The sequence below is a fragment of the Martes martes genome, assembly GCF_963455335.1.
Source record: "Martes martes genome assembly, chromosome: 2".
Taxonomy (NCBI): Eukaryota; Metazoa; Chordata; class Mammalia; order Carnivora; family Mustelidae; genus Martes; species Martes martes.
This window is the reverse complement of record NC_137889.1, coordinates 67,274,842-67,295,874: the sequence shown is the minus strand read 5'-3', so window position 1 is coordinate 67,295,874 and position 21,033 is coordinate 67,274,842. Positions and strand designations below refer to the sequence as shown.

General features: G+C 35.0%; 1 protein-coding gene across 1 annotated transcript in view; it reads left to right on the top strand.

The window, feature by feature from the left end:
* The window catches only part of LRBA (LPS responsive beige-like anchor protein), a 694,736-nt gene that overhangs the window by 407,364 nt on the left and 266,339 nt on the right, over positions 1-21,033 (top strand). Inside the window, exon 38 of the mRNA XM_080796316.1 lies at positions 18,749-18,873. Coding sequence (XP_080652442.1) covers positions 18,749-18,873 — 125 coding nt within the window. The remainder of the gene's footprint in view (positions 1-18,748; positions 18,874-21,033) is intronic.

Below are 21,033 nucleotides of genomic sequence, written 5' to 3'. Positions count from 1 at the left end.
AAACCAAATGAATTAAGTAGAATAATGAAAAGTAAACTTTTTTTATTTGAGAGAGAGGGGGAGAGAGAGGGCATGCATAGAAACAGGGGAAGTGGCAGGCAAAGGGAGAGGGGGAGGCTCAATGCTGGGCGCTGGTGTGGGGGCTGGATCCCATGACCCTGGAATCCTGACCTGAGCTGAAGGCAGCCGGTTAGCCGAGTGAGCCACCCAGGCCCCCGAAATGTAAACTTTTAACTACAATAATTTGAAAAACTGATAATATGGATATAAAGGCAAGAATACAAATTCTCAGAGGGGAACCTTACAGCAGTGCATATTAATGTGATAGTATTCTAATATGATTAAGAGATGAGCTTTAGTGACTATAGCAAAGAACTTTAAAACAAAATGGATGTGTAGCCTGTGTGGTCACTGTGCACCCACCCCAGTGCTCCAACACAGACATTAAGTTATCTGATTTGGTAGTGCTGTTTGTTAATTCATTTTAAATGTATACTATTGTACTTTTCCATTTATAGCCTTCTCAGTTTACATTAATAATGTGATTATACAGGATTCTGTATTTCATTACTAAAATTTATTTGGTTCTTTGTGGGTTTCTTTTTTGAGATAGTCAATATTTTAGTTATTGAAATTAATATAGATAGTGACCTTGCTTATTAGACTATTTCAGCTCCCATTAATGAATTATTAGGGACCATTTCTCTTAGTCTTTCTCTTCCTATTCAAAGTTGAATATTGATACTGAGTATCAATATTTGAAGTACAAGCCCTAATTAATAAACTTGCCCATACAATACACTAGAATCCTTGCCTCTGCAGATTAATGTGTCAAATATAAATGAACCCTTAGACATCTTTTTGATTTTCACTTTTTGTCTTTTCAAATTAAACATATTCTTATGTATCTAGGATATTCTACTTTTGTGTCCAGATCTAGTGGAATCTCTTTATATGGCAAAATTCTATGACTTTTATTTAATGTTATTTTTAGGACTATTTGCATTCAGCGGTTCCCCCCCCCCAGTGTTTATAATATACTGTGTCCTGTATGGAATAAAAAGGGCTTCTTTATTATGCTTGAAGAACTTTGAAAGATTTGTTTCTCTGCTGAGTATCTCTTCTCTTGCTCTCTCTTGAACTCACTAACTGAGGCTTTTCTCTTACCATTCCACTGAAACAGTTCTTTTCTAGGTCACCTGTGACATTTACATTGCCAAATCACATAATCAGTTCTCAATCTTCATCTTTCTGGATGAATTGATACCTTTGGTATGTCTGAGTACTGAATCTTCTTTGAAATGTGTTTCCATTTGGTTTCTGGGAAACCATAGTCATCTGATTTTTCTCCTATCAGTGGCCACTCTTCAAAATTCCTTGTTGATTTCTCCTTATATTATATGGTCAACCTCTTTATTTTGGGGGTTACTCAGATTTTAGTCTTTGGAGTATTCCTTTTCTCTCGCTCTGCCGACTTCCTTTAATATCTTATCCAGTTCATACCTGTCTATATTATAGAAACAAGATATTTTGTTGACTCCCAGATTATATATCCTGTGAGATCCTTTCCTTTGAACTGCACACTCATATTTAATTGTCAACTCAACATCCCTGTGTGTTTGTTGTTTGTAGCAATACAATCTCCTTTAATAGATAAATCCCAAAATATCATTCAGTGGCTAACCATAATAGAACTGTATTTCTTTTTCATATAAAGTATGGAATAGATGTTTCTGATAAGTGACTTATTCTAAAACTCCATTGTCTTTAGTTCTTGACTTCCAAGATTGTCATCTGCATCAAGCCATTGGAAGGAGCATGGACAACTGTGTGTCAAAAAGTTTTATAGGCTAGGTTTGTAACTGGCTTGTATCATTTCTGCTCATATTTTACTGACTAGAGCTCCGTCATATGGCTATGCCTAATTGCAGAGGAGATTGAAAATGTGGCTTAGCCGTTTGCTAGGTTGAAGAGGAAAATTGGTTTGGTAATAGCCCCTCTGTCACAGATTGCTTATAGGCACCCCAAACATAACATGCCTAAAACCAAATTCCTGACCTTTATCAAAACCTATTTTTCTCACATTCTCTTTTATCTTTGTTAATGTTGGTTCTATTTCTCTAGTTTCTGAGACCAAAATCCTTATAATATCATTGCCTCTTTTCCTTTCATACCCTAGGTATGATCTATCAGCATGTTCTTTCGACCCAACCTTCAAAATATATCTAGAATTCAGTGACTTTTCACCATTTCTGCTGTTGCCACTTGTTTCCAGACATCATCATCTTCTAGATTATTGCAGAGGTCTACAAACTGGATTCCTGGCTTCTAATGTCACCCTCCCACTTCCACCCAGGCTTTTGCAGCAGCCAGAGTGACCATGTTAAAACATGGCAGAGGATGTTACTTCTCTGCTTAAAATATTCGAATGTCCTCCTCATCTTCTTAGTAACTTTTTGGTCTCTACTTAAAACTCTTATCCATCCAGAATGGTCTCTTTGAAGTTCTGTGGTCTCACAAAGTAGACCTTTGGATTTACTGTTGTCTCTGCCTGAAATTTTCTTTCCAGGACATCTGCATAACTGATGCTTTCACCTCCTTTAGATCTTTCTTCAAATGTTACCTTCTCATAGAATCCTTCCCTAATCATCTCATTTTAAACGGTCTCCTATTCCCTCTGTCAGATTTTCTGTTGCTCTTTCACGTTTCACTTTTCTTTATGGTATATATATTGTTACCTGTGGCAGATATGGTAGCTGATCATCATAGTTTCATTCTGTATTTCCATTGTGTAGATCTGTTGCTGGGAAATGGGTACCCACCCAGGAATCACATTTCCTTTATGGAGTCATGTGACTTGGTAAGACAAAGGAGTATATGTAGGTAGAGGACTTGCATGTCATTTCTGGGCTGAGTTGATGTAGCATTTACTGAGCCATTTTTATGTTCTCTTCCCATCTCTACTCAGCTTCAGGACTTGATCTCTGCCTTAGTTTTGGCCTGTTTTACTGCATATAACATTTAATCAGCTTTATACATCATATGCTTTGGAGCCCATTTTATTTTGAATAAATTGCCTTATGTCCTTGAACTTTCCTTTCTTGCCTTATTTATTGCCTTCCTTGTATCACAGAGAAATTTAGCACATTTCGATAATACATTAATGGGATAAATCAGAAAAATAGGAAATTTAAAAATTAATGTTGAAAACCCTTATCTTGCTTAAATTATTGTAATAACTTCCTTACTTGTGTTCTCATTTATGATATTTCTTCTAATCTAATTTTTGTATATTTCCTAGAGTTATTGTTCTGCAGTCATAATACTTGCTTAAAACTCCTCAGTATCTCCCTACTGCTAAAAGACAAAACCCAACTCTCTAGGATGACATGGATAATGTTAGGAGCTCAGCTGAGCTAGGAGAGTGCCAAGCTACCAAGGATCAGAGTAGCTGATTAAAGCCACAAACCAAAAATGAAAGAGTAAGGCTTTAATAACTTGCTCTGGTGGTATAAGCAGTAGTTTAAAACTGCAGGACTCCCCCTGTTCCATTTTCCTGCCATTTCCATTTGTTGCCTGTTGGAAGGTCAGGTTAATCAGTGTGGATTCGTATAGATCAATCTAGATGTTGGGGTCATCTCACTGTTGAGGAAACTCTGAACAAAAGACTGTAGCAGTTTATGGTCCATGAGGTTAGAAGAGGGAAAAGGAAAAGAGCTCCGAGTAGACTGAGTGAGAGTGGGGAAAAGTGTCTTTAGGGTTTCCCTTTCTGTCTCTGGTAAAAAGATCTGGGCAGTGTGCCTGAAAAGGACCTCTGCTTAAGGCTTCAGATAAAGAAACTTTGGGATAAAAATGCAAGGGCTAGGAATGCAGTTATGCTAAGAATATGACTGGCCAGTGGGTCCTAAGTCCTTGAGTACAACTTCCTTTAGAGACTGGAGTTCATTGGCTATATATGAAGTCTAGTTTGGGGCTGGTGGAGGGCAGCTTTCCCTGTGATACCTGACAGGTAAGGCCTTTATAACTAACTGTGGTCAGTCCTGAAAAAAGTCATGCATAGGCTTTTAAACGGGAATTGGACTCCTCAAATGATTCTCTGTGATCTGGCCCCTTCCTATTTCTGTAGCTTCTTCTTTGGCGCCTGTTGCCTGTACTGCCCCAAAATTGGAGAAACATTTCAGTTTAACACATACCTAGTTGTTTCTTCTTTGGCTTTGCAAATGCTGTTCTCTCAGAAAGAATGCTTTTCCTTTCCTTGTTCTCCTGGTAAACATCTGTTAACTCTTTGACTCAATTTGTGTGTTACTGCCTTCCAGGAAGTCTTCTGTTACTTTGGATAATGCCCTTTCACTTTGTTCCCAAAGAATGTTTTGTGTATATTACAATTGTCTCTTCATATATCTAATTCTTCCATTGTACTGTGAGGTCCTTGAGGATAATAACTTTCTTTATCATCAAATAACTCTGTAAATCTCCTCTGCCTGGTACAGGTCCTTATGCATCATTGATATTTAATAAGTGTTTGTTGATTAAATGGGTGAGTGAATGAGTGAAATATAAACTCATTAGTTTTTCATCCCTGTTTTTTATGATATGTCCAGGCCCCCATAATTATTTTATACCTCATTTTCTACTGGGGCCAACCAAAAGGACTGCTTCCAATTTTCTGACCTCTATACTTTTGCTGAAAAGCCTACAATGCCATCTTCTTCCTTGGATATCAGTTGAAACTTGACCCCTTCTTATGGATCTTTCTCAAAAATCTCTTGCTCCTTGAAGCATTTCCTGATCTCTTTAAGACATATGTGATCACTTATTCCTTTTTTTCAATTTCCGAAGCTCTGGATTTTTACTTTTCTTATGGCATTGATCTTAATGCCATATAATTCATTTTATCCCATTTATTAGATTGTAAGTGCCTTGAGATTACAGACTGTTTTCCTTATATGAGTATCCATTATAGCACTTCAACCTTTTTAAACAGTAGTGGGCACTTAAAAAATATTTGTAAATGAATATAATTAAGCCAAAACAGTACTGGTCATTCAGAGCCAGACAAACTGAAATGTAGTAAAGTGAGGGAAATAAATCATTTCAGAATGTGAATAATTGCTTCAAAATTGAAAGTACTGCAAAGTTTCTACGAGATGACAGCAACTATTGAAAGAAGTGGCTTCCAACTGTCTTAAAAACCTGGAAGTGTAATGTAATAAGCCCTTTTGTCCCTGTGGATGAGGAGTACATACTTTTCACTAATTTATCTAGCTTGCAAAGCAAGTATATAATATTTTTTATGCTAGTTAAAATCAGTTATTTGCTTTCACCAGTATTTTCCTAAGAGTTTTGGGTTAAAGGCAGGGAATATTGGATTATGGTGGGTTGCTGCTGCATTTAAGCCTTTAAATTATTTATTTAAAGATAAAAGTGTCATACTAGGGCGGCTAATACCTCTGCTTTTTTTCTCTCTCTTTCTATAACTTATAAACTATTTTAACAACAACCACAGAAATGTGATATAGGGGCGCCTGGGTGGCTCAGCCGGTTAAAGTCTCTGCCTTCAGCTTGGGGCATGGTCTCAGGGTCCTGGGATCTAGCCCCGCATTGGGGCGGGGGGGGGGGGGGGGTGTCTGCTCAGCGGGGAGCCTTCCTCCCCCTCTCTCTCTGCCTGCCTCTCTGCCTACTTGTGATCTCTGTCTGTCAAATAAATTAAAAAAAAATAATAAAATAAAAATGTGATATAGGGGCCTGAGGTTGAGAGAAATGAAGGCCCTAAATGCCAAAGCAGTCGTTTTTGGCTCTGATATTCCTTCATACATATGCTTATAACCCAAGTAGCACTTCCATATTTGGAGCAAATGAATCAGTGACTACTAATGGTTCCCAAGCTTTTCAAATGCTGACCTGCCCTACACATTACTTTGTATTTACCTTAGTTTTACTTATCTACTAAAAAGCAACAGAGCCTTATAACCCCTTAACACCCCCCACCCCCAACACACACCAGTCTCATAGCTGTGCTATTCAATTTTGGGTTTGCTAATTCTGGAAAAATGTGTATTTTCTAATTGTTCTTTATTGTAATGTGTGATAATGTTTTTTATGTAATTTAAACAATAAGTTTTTGGTCCCATTCCAGTCTGTCATTTTGTAAAAAAAGGTGTTTAAACTTTATAATAATTTGTCATAATGAATCTATTTATGACCTAATATGAAACTCTCAGCCATAGCAGCATGGAGTAGCATTACTAAAAGCTTTTTAGGGGGCGCCTGGGTGGCTCAGTGGGTTAAGCCTCTGCCTTCAGCTTGGGTCATGATCTCAGGGTTCTGGGATCGAGCCCTGCATCGGGGCTCTCTGCTCAGCGGGGATCCTGCTTTCCCCCCTCTCTCTGCCTGCCTCTCTGTCTACTTGTGATCTCTCTCTGTTAAATAAATAAATAAAATCTTTAAAAAAAAAAAAAAAGTGAGGATTGCCAGTGAGGGGCATTAGGGTTTGTCTTTTTAAAAAAATAAATAAATAAAAGTTTTTAAGTAATGGAAAGTCACAGATGTGAAGTCTAGCTCTGTTTCCTAGTAGCAAAATTGGGATTTAACTTGTTAAATTGGAATTGTATTCCTAACTTAAAGCATTGTTTTGTGAATTAAAAGAGACCACATGTAAAATTCTTATCAGAGTGTCTGATATACTGTAGGCAGTCAGTAATTTTTAGTTCCTCTCCCTTTTCCAGGAGCACAGTGTAACCTACTTCTCAAAAGAAAGAGGTCCTGGGGCGACTGGGTAGCTCAATCCTTAAACATCTGTCTTCGGCTCAGGTCATGATTCCAAAGTCCTGGGATCAAGGGCTCTCTGCTTTTGGATCTGCTCTGGATCATTGGGCTCTCAGGCCAGCAGGGAGCCTGCATCTCCCTTTCCCACTGCCTCTGCTTGTGTTCCCTCTCTTGCTGTGTCTCTCTCTGTCAAATCAATAAATAAAATCTTAAAGAAAAAAAGAAAGAGATCCTGTCTTTCTGAGATTTCAGCTCATTCTCTGCATGCACATTGTCCAGCCCTGTGACTCTTGACTAGAGTGACCCTATAGATCGTAGACTGAAGACAGTCTTCAAGCATGTTCATAAGCTTCCATTCTTTCATTCTAGACATGTTTTAATACAAGTTGGAAACTCATTAAGTAAAGGGGCTTGATACATTGATTAAACATATATTGATTAATTCATTCAGAAACCAAATTATTGTAAATATTAGTGATGTGGAAAACAGGGTAAATTTGGTTTCTCAATAAATCAATATCTGATAAACCCTGTATTAAGTTACGGAGGTCCAAAAGGAGCACAGGTTTATCATTCTTACCCAACCCAGACATCCTGACCAGCCTACTCATTCTCTTAACCTTCCATATTTTGGCCTGTCAACCAGATCCCTCCAAAATCTTGAGTAAGTTTTGCTGGCTGCTCTTTTTAGTCTTGTTCTTAGATTGCGGAGTGTAGCTGGGAGTCAAAAATCACATTTGTACAGAGTGCCACTCTAGATGAATGGCTTCCGATCTGAGCTAGACCTTTGTAACTACTTAGCCATTCTTAAATTTGCTTTCAGTCAGCCTTCTTTCATATTCCCCAAGGCAGCTCATTCTAATTTTTACCCCTCTATTTTGTTCTTGTGTTAGAAGCTTGCTATTGAAGGGGCGCCTGGGTGGCTCAGTGGGTTCAAGCCTCTCTACCTTTGGCTCAGGTCCTGATCCCAGGGTCCTGGGATGGAGCCCCGCGTTGGGCTCTCTGCTCATCAGGGAGCCTGCTTCCCTTCCTCTCTCTGCCTGCCTCTCTGCTTACTTGAGATCTCTGTCTGTGAAATAAATAAATAAAATCTTAAAAAAAAAAAAAAAGTTTGCTATTGAGTAGAGAAAACAGAAATAATCAGGCCAAAATCAGATCTTCAGTTTTTATTCTTTTAAACTCTAAACTTGTTAATGTACAGAACTTTACATCCTTCCATCTTGCCAATGAGAAAGAGGTGACTTTTTCACTTCCAGGGAAGTACACTCTATTTATAGGATCATACCTCTTCTATCTCTATAGTGCTGTCCTTGCCCTTCTCCCACATGTCATCTTTGGTCTTATATATTTTTTGAACTTAGTCTTTTCCATCTTCAAACATGCTTACATATATTCTTGACCCTCTTTAAACCAACGCCCTATTTCCCTAATTCCTTTCATTGTCAAAGAATTTTTTTCAAAGTCAAATTATCTCCACCAATCTGCACCAAAACAAGTGTTCCTTATTATCTAGTTTTCCTTCCACAACTGTAATCAAATTGCTAATGGCATCACCAGTAATCCTTGTATCTGTTAGATGGTTTCAAAGGCACTTGGCTCTAAATGAAGTGAAAATCTTTATTTCAATAACTTGTGAAGAAGTATATTATCTTTTATTATAAGAAGTATAGGTGTGTAAAGTCTTGGGGGCAGGTCTTCAGCTCCATTTTTTTTTGCAGTTCTGGGTGTGTAAACTTTTACCCCACTCTGTCTACTTCATGGTTGTATTATAACTCCTGACAACTGGATCTAACATTTCCTTGTTTCAGCCCATCAGGAGAAAGGGAACTACTGTCTCAACCACTGAATAAAAGTTTTGCATTTCAGATTGTTGAAAAATGATTGCCAGGCAAAAATGTTATTCAGTGATTTGTTTGAAGCTAGATTCTGGAACCAGTCACTGACAAAAACGACAGGATTGTCATAATTGGTTTAAAGTGACTCTATAAGTCAACCAACCATTTAAGAAGTGATATTTGAGCAAAACTGTAATTGTTATGAAAAAATAATTAGAAAAGTTGCACTTCTCAGAAAAGAGGAAAGGGGAGAGAAGTGAGTGCTAGGTAGGTAACCAAGTGAGTACGTCCATTTTCTAGTTATAAAATCCAAGATTTCCCCCTTCCAAATGGAAACATTCCAATTTCTATCTGCTGATAAATGGACAAACAAAATGTACTGTGAATGATGTACTATTACATGCTACAACATGGATGAACCTCAAAAACATTATTCTAAATGGTAGAAGCCAGCCACAAAATTCTACATATTGTATGATTCCATTTATATAAAATGTCCAACATAGGGAAATCTTTAAAGAAAGAAAGTTAATCATTGCTGGGGACTTGGAGCTAATTATTATCAGGGGCCATTTGAGGGCATTTTAATCAGAGCTTTCTTAGGTTTTTGTTTTTAAATCATGTTTGAGGGGCACCTGAGGGGCTCAGTTGATTAAGCCTCTGCCTTCGGCTCAGGTCATGATCCCAGGGTCTTGGGATTGCTCTCTGCGGGGAGCCTGCTTCCTCCTCTCTCTCTCTGCCTGCCTCTCTGCCTACTTGTGATCTCTGTCTGTCAAAAAAAAAAATTATGTTTGAAGTCACTCATGATACCACTGTAAGCACATGCTTTTATCAAAGTAATGTAGAAGTAGCAACATGTAAATTCATTATTAACTAAAACCCCTACCTTACCTTTACATCATTTTACTGTTGAAGCAATTTCACATGCTCCCATTTCATTTGATTCCTCACTATGGCGCTGTAGGGTGGGCTAAACAAGTTACAATTATTTTGTGTAAGGCGACAGAAGCCCAAAGATGATAAATGATTTATGTAGAGATCATAGATCTGGTATATGGTAGAGCTAAGGTGATTAATTTTAAGTCCTTTACAATAAATGGGGCCAAATATTTTTATATCCTACCCAGAAATTGTAAAGATGATTGGTCTTTAATATAAATTGCTCCCAAACTTTAGCTATTTTATATCTTACAGTATGAATTAATTATACATTTGATTTTAATGAGTTTCTCTTAAAAGGTAAACTCAACTCTCAGGTACCAGGGTGACTCATTCGGTTGAGTGTCCGACTCTTGGTTTCAGCTCAGGTCATGATCATGGGGTCCTGAAATGGAATCCTGTGTTAAGCTGCCCACTCAGCGAGGAGTCTGCTTGTCTCTCTGTCTCTGTCTCTCTCTCTCTCCCCCTATTTGTGCTGTCTCTCTCTCTCTCAAATAAATAAAATCTTAAAAAAAAAAAACAACAAAAAAAACCAGTTCTTCAGTACTTTAGAGATACTGGAAATGTTTTTTAAAAATTATGTATTCTCGGGGCACCTGGGTGGCTCAGTGGGTTGAGCCTCTGCTTTCGGCTCTGGTCATGATCCCAGGGTCCTGGGACGAGCCCCGTGTCGGGCTCTCTGCTCGCCGGGGAGCCTGCTTCCCCCTCTCTGCCTGTGTCTCTGCCTACTTGTGATCTCTGTCAAATAAATAAATAAATAAATAAATAATCTTTAAAAAAAAATTATGTATTCTCATAGCATTAGGCTCTCCAAAAAATTCCAGTATGGATAAAAAGTGCCTTTTACCAATACCTTATTTTAAAATTGGTCCAGACTTAAGAAGATCCAAGTCAGAGCAAACACATTTACCTCCCTTCTGTCTGCATCCTGTGAAATCCTCTACATGACCATTCTTAAGGAAGGGAAAATGGAAAATAACCGGTATGGGATGTGGGATTTCTTTGGGGAAAAATAAACATATTCTAAAATTAGATTATGGTGACAGCTGCACAACTCTGTAGGTATACTAAAAACTATTAAATTTTACATTTTAAACTGGTGAACTTCATAGCATACAGATTATATATCTTAAAATGCAGAAACATAAAAGCTTTCCTTCATTCTTCATCCTTCTAAACATTTTTTTTTAAGGTTTTATTTTTAAGTAACAACACCCAATGTGGGGCTCAAACTGCCAACACGGAAGTCAAGAGTAGCATCCGCCAACTGTGCCAGTCAGGTACCCCACCCTTCTAAACGTTTTTGTGTAGAATTCAGTATTGCTGCCCACTCGCTCCATTGAAGAGATTTTGCTTCTTTGTCTTTTTTGGCACCATACTTTTTTGATTCCCTCATTATCTTACTGATTGTAAGGAACTTTTTCTCTGTTTCAGTAATGCTTTCCTCTTCTGCAGTGTTTAAATATTGGAATTTCACAGATTTTATTTTCACTCTTCTGCTGTCCTTAAAATATAGTTTTCTCTGCATCTAGCAAATACCAAACTTATAATAAGCACTCAGTAAATTTTTGTTAGATGAATATGTAAATTCCTCAACTCCCTACACTGATCAATCTCCCAATTTCCTATCTCTAGCCCAGGCTGCTTTTTTGAGTTCCCAAGTTACAGTGATTTCTTATTAGACATACCTGCCCAGAAGTTATTAGGTGTCCAGAACATGATTATTCTCCAACCACACCTACTTAACCTGCTGTCATTTCAGTTAAGTAGCATCTTTATCCCCTTGCTTCCCCTTTGTCAGAAACCTCAATTTTGTTCTCATCCCCTTTTTCCTCACCTTCTATATTGACTGTCTTACCGAATCTTATCTATTCCACTTCAGATAGGTTCTTGAATTCTAGCCTTAAGTTCCATCCCTACTGCCTTCTTTTATATTGTTGCCATGCAGTATATAAGGCTAATCATATTGGTCCTCTTTTGAGAGAAACTTGGCTATCTGTCTGTTGACTAGAAGATGTGCAGAGAACTATTTCCATTAATTATGCAAGGCCTTTTGAAATCTGGCTCTAAACCTATGTTTCCTACCTTAGCTTTTTGCCACTCTGGTTGCCTTGAAATGATCTTTGTTACCCAAATGTCCTAAGATAAAGATTCCTTTTTTATGTCTTTATGCCATTGTCCATGCTCTTTCTTCTGCTTGGAATGCCTTTTCCATTTTGCCCAGCAGACTCTGGTTTATCATTTAAATTTCTTTTAAAAAAGTCACTTGTTCTTTAATTGGTTATTTATTAAGTGCCTGCTTTGTTCCAGTTACTGTGCTTGGCCTGTGAATTAGGTAGACACAAACCCTTGTCTTCATGGAACTTACAAAATAGATCCTCATTAAAACCTTACTGGAATCCTTAATCCTCTCAGGCAGGATTAATTAGTATTTTGATCATAGCTGAGTAGTATCCAGTGAATTTCTAGAGGAAATGTCATGTGAAAACCTCATTGGCCGAAGTTCATAGTTACTACTGATGGGTAGGACCTTGTTTCTTCATCTTTAAAATGAAAATAACAGTATTTTGGCAGGGTTGCTGTGAGGCTTGGTGATAATGTGTGTAAAAGAGCATGATGGCTAGCACAGAATATCCAAATGCAATAAATGCTGTCTATTTTAAATATTATTTTTGATATATGATGATTTTCTTGTCCTGATTATAACATAGAAAATTGTAAAAGCATTATTCATATTGATGTACCAAGACAGGTACATAGTTGGCACTAAATAGATATTTGGTGAATTACTTTTTTTAAATCACATTTTTGGGGAAAATAGATCAGAATTATCTAAATAGTGTGGCTACTGAGGTGAGTTTTAGGGCTTCTCGTATTCAACATCATTTATTTAAAATGTTTTTTTCATTTGTCTTTTGTTGGAGTTTTAATTGGTAGTACGATAACACTAGATTTTTATTTTCTTATAACTTTGCTTACTTCCTGGTAAAAATGCTAAGTGAGTAAAGAAATGGCTAATAGGCTAACAGCAGCCAGGAAAAGTATGTGATAATTTCTTAAAGAATTGACCTTGTTACAAAATGGTATTTTTGTAAATCATTCTCAATTACAATTGAAGATGAGTGTCTAAATGTCTCTAAAAGCTAACAGAGAAATACACTGAATAGTACCATGCAGAAATTCATAACTACATAAAATATAATTTTATGTAATTAAATAGTATATGCAATGTTATAGTGACTTGATATATTATCAAATCTATGTATCAGGCCTCAATAAAGAAATAATTCTGCTTTAGAAGATACCTCCTTTTGGATCCAAGTAGTCGAAGGGTTTTTTTTTTTTTTTCCTTTTCATTAAGAGCACAGTGCATAGATCACTTCCATTTGATTTATAGTTAGTTCTTGGTTTTAGTTAATATTCTTTCTACTTATCTGCGTGAAGGCACAGCAGATTTCAGCTTGTGAGATAAAGCATTCTTTTATATTGTATGATGCCCTTAGTACCTGAACATTATTTTACCAAGATTTATGCAGAAAGTGAAACCCTTCTAGAACTTAGGCACTTTTATCTTCTAGCTGACAGTACACTGAAAATATTTACTTCTTTTTAGAAGTTACCATTTGTTTAAGTTATAGCTAGTATCTAGCATGAGTTTTTAATCTAAAAATATAGAAATGAAAGCAAACCAGATACAGGAATTTAAAGAACAGGTAAGATAAAAATTTTAGAATAAGATGTGAAGTGCTAAAATTATTTAGGATTTAGAACTTTTATTTAGCCAGAAAATTTATTGCTGACTTTTGTTAAGGCTATCAAGATGTTTCAGGTATTGTCACTAGGAAGTGGGTAAGATGGAAAATGGGACATTTTTCTAATGTAATTGCATTGTGACAGTTTTTCTTTTTAAAATTAGCATTCTTTTATTGATGTAGATCCAAGTTACATTAAAATGACACAACAGTGAAATTGCAGACATACTTATATCTGACTAAATTTGAATAAGTGTTAGTACCTTTAAGTTATGGAATAATTATAATATATATGTAGCTGTCAGTGATTTTTAGTAATTAACATAACCAACTTTAATAGAATAATATTAAAAATCTACTTTAATAAAGCACTATGAACTTAATGACTTCAGGGAAATAATGTTAATGTTTCCCTTTTTTCCTTATTTTATTCTGTGTACTAAATTTTGTCTCTTTTTTTTTGATTTTTTGACAATGTACTTAATCCTGGTCTGAACACTATTTCTGCTACTGATAGCATCTGAAGAGCCTTATTATCTTCCCTTTCCCAAAGATTAGATTTAACTGTAGGAGAAAAAAAAAGGAGCTTGAGCATTGTATGGAGAGGAGGAAAAGATGAGAGGTGTCCTCATGGCACCATGTCATTCTCAAGGGTGTTCCTATAGAAAACCAAAATGAGCATTGCACAAATCCAGGAGTGCCATTTATACAAATTTTGATGTGAACACTGCCTCCTGGAGTTGTGCAGTTTACTAGCCATTTAATAGAGCTCTTCTCTATTACGCATAGTTTTTTGAATTCTCATTATTTATTTTCACATCTGTCTTCCCCATGAGACCAGGACAGTATCCTAATAATTCTTGTATTCCTGGCAGCTGGCTCAAGGTAAAGAGTCAGTCATTGTTATTAGTAAATATTTTTGGATTCTGTTACAATATTCATCCATTTACACGTTATTAATTGGCTCCTTAGTGTGTTACACTTTTCCAAAACACCCTGAACTTTATAAAGTCTTAAAATTTACATGTGAAAAAAATAGGTTATTTATACTTGAGCCATTTAACTAACTAGAGGAAGAAAGTGGATTATATCTTAGTTATTGATTGATTCTTTCTTTTATTTCTGCCTTTCCACCTGACTCTCATTTGAGTCATACTTGTTCATTTATTTTACTTGATCAAATCACTGACTACAATGGAGCTCAGAAAGGGAATTAATAGACTATTAATGCTTGAGTTATATTTCCCTCTAAGATATGTTTCAGCAATCTACTTGATTCTATTCTTGTAGAACAGAAAATACAAATTCCGTATATTAAAACGACATTGTTTTATAGTCTTTTATGTAGATTTTAATGATATGTTAAAGGTGTGTGTATATAAACAGATAAGTATGAAGGGTTTTTTTTAAATTATGAAGAAAATTAGATGACTTAGAAAAAGACAATTATACTTGTATTATAATTTTAACCTCAGGCTTTGAAATTAGCTCAAAGAAGCAGGGAAAATAATTAGAAAGAAAAGTTAGAACATTTAATTTCAGTGTCATCCACAGCTTTTCAAATATGTGTATTTATATTAGTTAGAGATTTTAGTACTTGGAGAGTATACTAGTAGGGGACCTAACTACAGCACCTTTCATAGAGAAGACTTCATTTCCAAATGTTATGTGGCCTAGGCTCATATCCTTAATTTGAATACTTTTGGGGATCTTAGTTTTCATTTTTGTGGAAATGGATAAAGGTTAAGTTTGTGAATGTGGTATCACATATTAATATAATTTTTTTGGATAACTTCAGATATATAAAGGTGTGCAGTGATTCAGATATATATATATTTCTAAATTCTCATAATAATAATTTCTTATCTTACCCATGCTTGTATTTGATTAACAGTTGGTTTCTTTTGTGTTTTTTTTTTTTTAAAGATTTTTATTTATTTATTTGACAGACAGAGTTCACAAGTAGGCAGAAAGAGAGGGGAGAAGCACGCTCCCCACTGAGCAGAGAACCTGATGGGATTCGGGGCTTGATCCCAGGACCCTGAGATCATGACCTGCGCCGAAGGCAGAAGCTTAACCCACTGAGCCACCCAGGCGCCCCAAGAGTTATTTTCTGAACTTCGTTTTTTAAAATTTTTCTAGCCATACCATTGGTGATAACTCCAAAAATATACAACTTATTTAATTCATAACATCATGGGAAGATAGTTGAATTGATTATGCCAAATTTGCCAATTTCTTATCCTCTTTTCCCCTACAAGGGGCTTTTAGGGAGGGGTAGAGGTATTTCTTAAATGAGTGAAATCCTTATGTGAAAGATCCGAACTTACAGTAAGTTGGTGATTGAAACCTACACATTCCTCTTTCCAGTACTGTTCTAAAATGACAAACCATGCCTCATTTTTTCAGTGATAAAAGTTAATACAAAGAGTGTATTTTATTGGAAGGAGTAGGATGGGGGGATAAAACATTGGATTTTTAAGCCCAGGTCTGTTTCTATGTAAATGACTTTAAACATGCCAGTAATTACCCTTATCTGAAAGAAATGAATATGGCTTTTTTATCCCCCAAAGAACATGTATTGCTCTGAGCATTAAAAATTGGATGATAATGCTTTTTTTTATCCAAATGAGGCTAATAGCTATTCCTTTATGAGTAAGTTCCTTGAGGGTTTGTAACCTGTATCACCTGCAGAGCAGTGCTTTATTATGGAGAGACTCTCGAGAAAATGTATTGAAAGTTTTGGGCTCTCTAGAAGATTTTTGTAATATGCTCTAGATCTGTGCTTTGAAATAAGTGATTTTTGTTTGTCTTCAGATTATTTGAAATTGTTAACAGGAGTTAAACTATTTGTATTGAGAAAGATAGTCTGAGATACAGTTTCAGGATATTATAAACATTATGGTGAGGTATAAAGTTCTTTTTTTCTTTTTTTTTTTTGGACTGTAAGTATTTTTTAAATTTTTGGTACTACATTTATATTTGAAGATGAGACTTATCTTAAAAATTTTTTCACTGTATGAGCAAATTCTCCATTCCTGATATATTGGTGCTTTTCTTTCATCCAAATGTTAGTATTAAAGGGCACAAAAATAAATATCATAGTTCTGTTTTCTCTTAATTTTCATTATTGCTCTTATACATATTGTCTTTGAGTTACCTGTTAATTTGTGAATGATTTTATAATTCTTCTGTTTTTTCTACGCTATGACATAATAGCTGTTGGATTTGACTTCACCCTCATGCATTATACTAGAACGTTTTGTTACCTAATTTTGTAATAATTTTATAATAGCAGCTTAACATCTCTTATAATTTTAATTGTTATCAAGAAAAATGATATCATTTAATTTGACTCAAAATTCAGAAGGATGGATGAATGACAAATTAATAATTCACCACCTTTGCATAAGACTGAAGCATTGAATATTAGAAGGATTGATGGCAGAAGAGGTTAACAAATTTTAGCAGCTTTCATTAGCTTTACATCGTCATATGTTTGTGGTGCTGACTGAAATAGGCTTTGTAGGAGATCTCAGTCTAGGGAACTAATTACTTGTGCCGATTGCCGCACTGATGAATAGACCCTCATTGTATCATTCCCCTGAAGACGAGGAGCAGCCTGTGATTCACGACTGCATCCTGGCTGATATTTGATAATAATTTTAACAGATAAATGTAGGTAGGCAGAATGATGAAGTGCCTATCCAAGCTCCATGACTATCAAAGCCATACACATAGCCATCTGTGTATGGTCTTCTCGCCTTTCAGCTAAGGAGAATTTTATTTTATTAATTGAGTTCAGACAACTCTTGTCTTTTGCTTCTATGTGTATTCTGTAGGAGCTTCTTACATATTTTAAATGGTATTATAATAGTTTTCATTTAAAATGGACACAGCAAAATAAGGAAGAAGAATAAAAGAGCTCTTTAATTTTCCTTTTTGAGGACTGCAATTCTTACACTTTTTTGTATTCCATTTTGGTTACATTACATCTCCTCCTGTTTTGCATGATCAGGATCAACAAAGGAAGTTTTTGATATTCTCATTGTGTCCCCAGCTTTCTCAGAAAAGACCATTGGATTCCTAGTATTTTTAAAAATATATATCTTCTTTAACTAATGTACTGTTAGTTGTCTATGCTTTTATTAATCTGAGATAATTTTTAATCAGTAAAGTACTTATTTACAAATTATTTTGAATTTTTAAAGGATAGCATCTTTAATACATCAAAATAAGAGTAACTTTTGAGTGGGTATTTTGAGACTATCAGTTGGTCAAGACTAATAGGTCAAAGCTGACAGGTACAATTTTATTAGCTCATGAAATACAAGTGCCATTTTATTTTGTATTAGTCATTCCTTAACAGAAGTTTTGATCATGATTTTTTAAATTTAATTAATGAAGCTTAGTGAATAAGTATATTCTGCAGGGCCTTTTTTTTTAACTGTAACTGAAAAAACTTCATATTAGTGTTTTCCTTATAAAATATTTTTCAGCATGCTAGATTATGATTAGTTAATAGGAGAGAGAGTTGACATTTATATATTGCCATATAAAAGATCTACATAATTGGGGGAAATATAGTAGAACCCTTTAAAAAATACATTTCCAAAAGTATGCTTTTGATATAGCAATTATTGCAGATCATATAGCATGTAGTTTTTAATTAAATATAAAAACAGACTACATAAAACAGAATTCCAATCTGATTTGCTTGAAAATAGATTGCTGTTTCACTCTATAGGAATGGTTTATTTAAAAACAGTAAATGGAAAAGAAATGCATTTTCTTGTGTTGTTCTAAGCCTCAGGGGCTAAATGTAATGAATATTTTAAGAGATTATTTTAATTAAATTCCTGCACATCTAAACAGAGTAATATTTTATTATCACATACATAACCATGTAACTGAGATATTCATTAAAGTTAACACTTTCTGGACCAAGAATTCATGGTATGATTTACTGACCTTGTGCAAAAAGGCACAAATTAGGAAGAAAAATGAAGGGGGACAGACTTTGATTAATATAGGTAATGCTATACCATATTTATAATAGCCTTTTTCCCTATTCTGGTTTATAAATGCAGCCACAGAGAAAGGTGCCCTGCTGAGGCTGAAATGAGGCTGAAATCAGAGCACATGCCACTAGAGTGTGGGGAAACTGATCACACTGTCAGCAATTCATTTTAAAATGATGTATTTAGTGCTCATTTCACCTTCCAAGAAAAAGGAAAAGGAGTTCCTTAGACTGGAAGGTGATATTGTTATTTTCAAGGACATACCTAAGTTAAAGATTGCAGAAAAAGGGGAGTGTGAGGTGGAGGGAGAATTAGGAGGAAGGGGAAGGGAAAAAAAAAAAAGCCAGAGCAAACAAGGAGAGCTTTATGCAGAAATCCAGTGCTACCACGCTGTTTGATAATTGCTAACATATGTGGCTTCTCTGTTTCATTGTAGTCGTCCTCGTGAGTTCTGGCGCCTTGACTACTGGGAAGATGACTTGCGGCGCCGGCGACGATTTGTGCGTAACCCTCTAGGATCGACACATCCTGAAGCGACACTAAAAACAGCCGTGGAACATGGTCAGTGTATAAGCCACTCCTTGCCAATAGCAGCAGGTACAGTACTTGGTAATGAAGAGCATAACTTCATTATTACAAGGCACTGTAAAATGGTCCATGCCACATTTCATAGTTATTCACCCCAGAAAGAGAAGTTAAATTTTTTATAGTTAGTGTAGGGTCCTATTAAATTATGGTGTCAAGTGTATTTGTTTATTATGTTGCACATGCAAAACTTACTTAACATAGATCCTTTGTTTCAGAGTAGGAGGATAAAATATTTCTCTTTTTAAGTGACACATTCAGCTCTGAGTAAATTAATCCAGGATGCCTGCCTTAAATCCATGAATATCAGAAAGACAGCATTTACAAACCAAATAGGTTTCTAGGTTCTTTTGTGTGTATATGGTTTTCCCTCAACTGTGGTATTTTAGCATGAGATTATGAAGTGGGAGAGATGGTAATAAATGTCCAAGTGCCTAGATACTTTCTGAGCCTTGATTTGTAGATGGTTGTGATAGATGGCTCCTAGAAAAAGAGAATAGACATTATTTTCATATGTTCCTGTTCTGCATCAACTTGTTATCAGAGCTTAACAAAACATTTTTCCCTTTTTTGATATAATGCGTATCACTATGATTCAGATTAGACAGAAGCCTGATGAGCAAATTGGAGAAAACTGAAAAAGTCCTTTGGATTTAATAATATACTCTCTTTGATCATAGGGTTTCACTTAATATTTTATAACTTTTGAAAGCCAATTAAGATACATTGATTAAGGGGGGGAAGTTCCTTTCAATATTAAATTAATTTTGATTTTATAAAATATAAATTGGTTATTTTTTAATAAGATAAATGGTTTTAATTCTCTTTTCAATGTATTGATTTAACATGCAGCAGTTTATGGTTAAGTGATAGTATGTAGCATACAAAATAAATATAAAATTACATTCAGTAAGGGTATTAAGGATTTTAAGGATATTAAGAATTTAGATTAAAAGTCTGTGATCTTAGGTTTGGCCTTAGTCAGGCAGCTTAACCTCTTGCACTCAGCCTTAAAGAGCCATTTCTGGAAGAAAATGTCCACAATATGTCATCAGATATAACACCAAATGTGACATCAGTCCTTTAAAATAAATGATCATACAGAGAATAGTCAATAACAAAGTGATCTAAAAGCAATAATAGTCTGAGGGCCCTACATCTTCAACTTCAGGAGGTAGGGAAGGAGAAATAAGATGTAGAATTAATTAGGCTACTTTCGCTTTTAGGGTCCATGCGCTTTTTATGTGTTGCCATACATTTCAGAGTTACATTTATTTTCTTCTTAACTTTTTTTTTTTTTTTTTTTTGGCTGATGACTCACTCTTACACTAAAAAAAAAAATCAGCTTAATTTTGCAGCTTTATACTTTTCAGTCAAACAGACGTTACTATGTACACTTAAAATTTAATAAGTATCTTTGTCTTCTTAACTGTCAGTGAACATTGAGTCGTGAAGCCTGAAGTCTATCAGTGACAATAAATGTGTTTTCATGAAAATATTTCCTTTTATACTTGGAGAAGGGACTTGTTTTTAAAAATTATACATAGGCAATCTGTTAATCATTAATTTTGAAAGAAATATCAGTAACTTGAACTTAAAATTTGTGGTATAGATTTAATACAGAGCTTATTAAAAATCCATCTTTATTAAAAATAGTACATGTGTCCATTTTGGGGAATGGCAGAATTTTTTGTAATGAATAAATTTGTATTTTACTGTTATTGAACTTTACCTTTTAAAAAAATATTATGTCAACTCTTTTAATGCTAAGAAGCTGGCCAAAAAATATTTATTAGCAGTGCTTACTGTCATTTAAGACTTTTTAAAATCCTGTATGGAAGCAGATTTCACTAAAATTACTCTAAATAGTAATTGAAAGGTTAATATAATATTCATTAAATTGAGAGAAGTAAATGAAGTGTTATGTATTTCCATCTTATTTGACAATATTGTACATGAATCTTAAAATGGTTAATATTTAAAATACTCTGAAAGATTAAAAACAAAAATTTTAATCTGAAATGTGTTTTAAAAAAAAAATGTGTAGGAGATGCTTCAATGTCTCCCAAAGAGGCATGTCATATTTAATATAACATCTTTTGATGAAATATACAAGTTTTTGTCATAATTTGTATT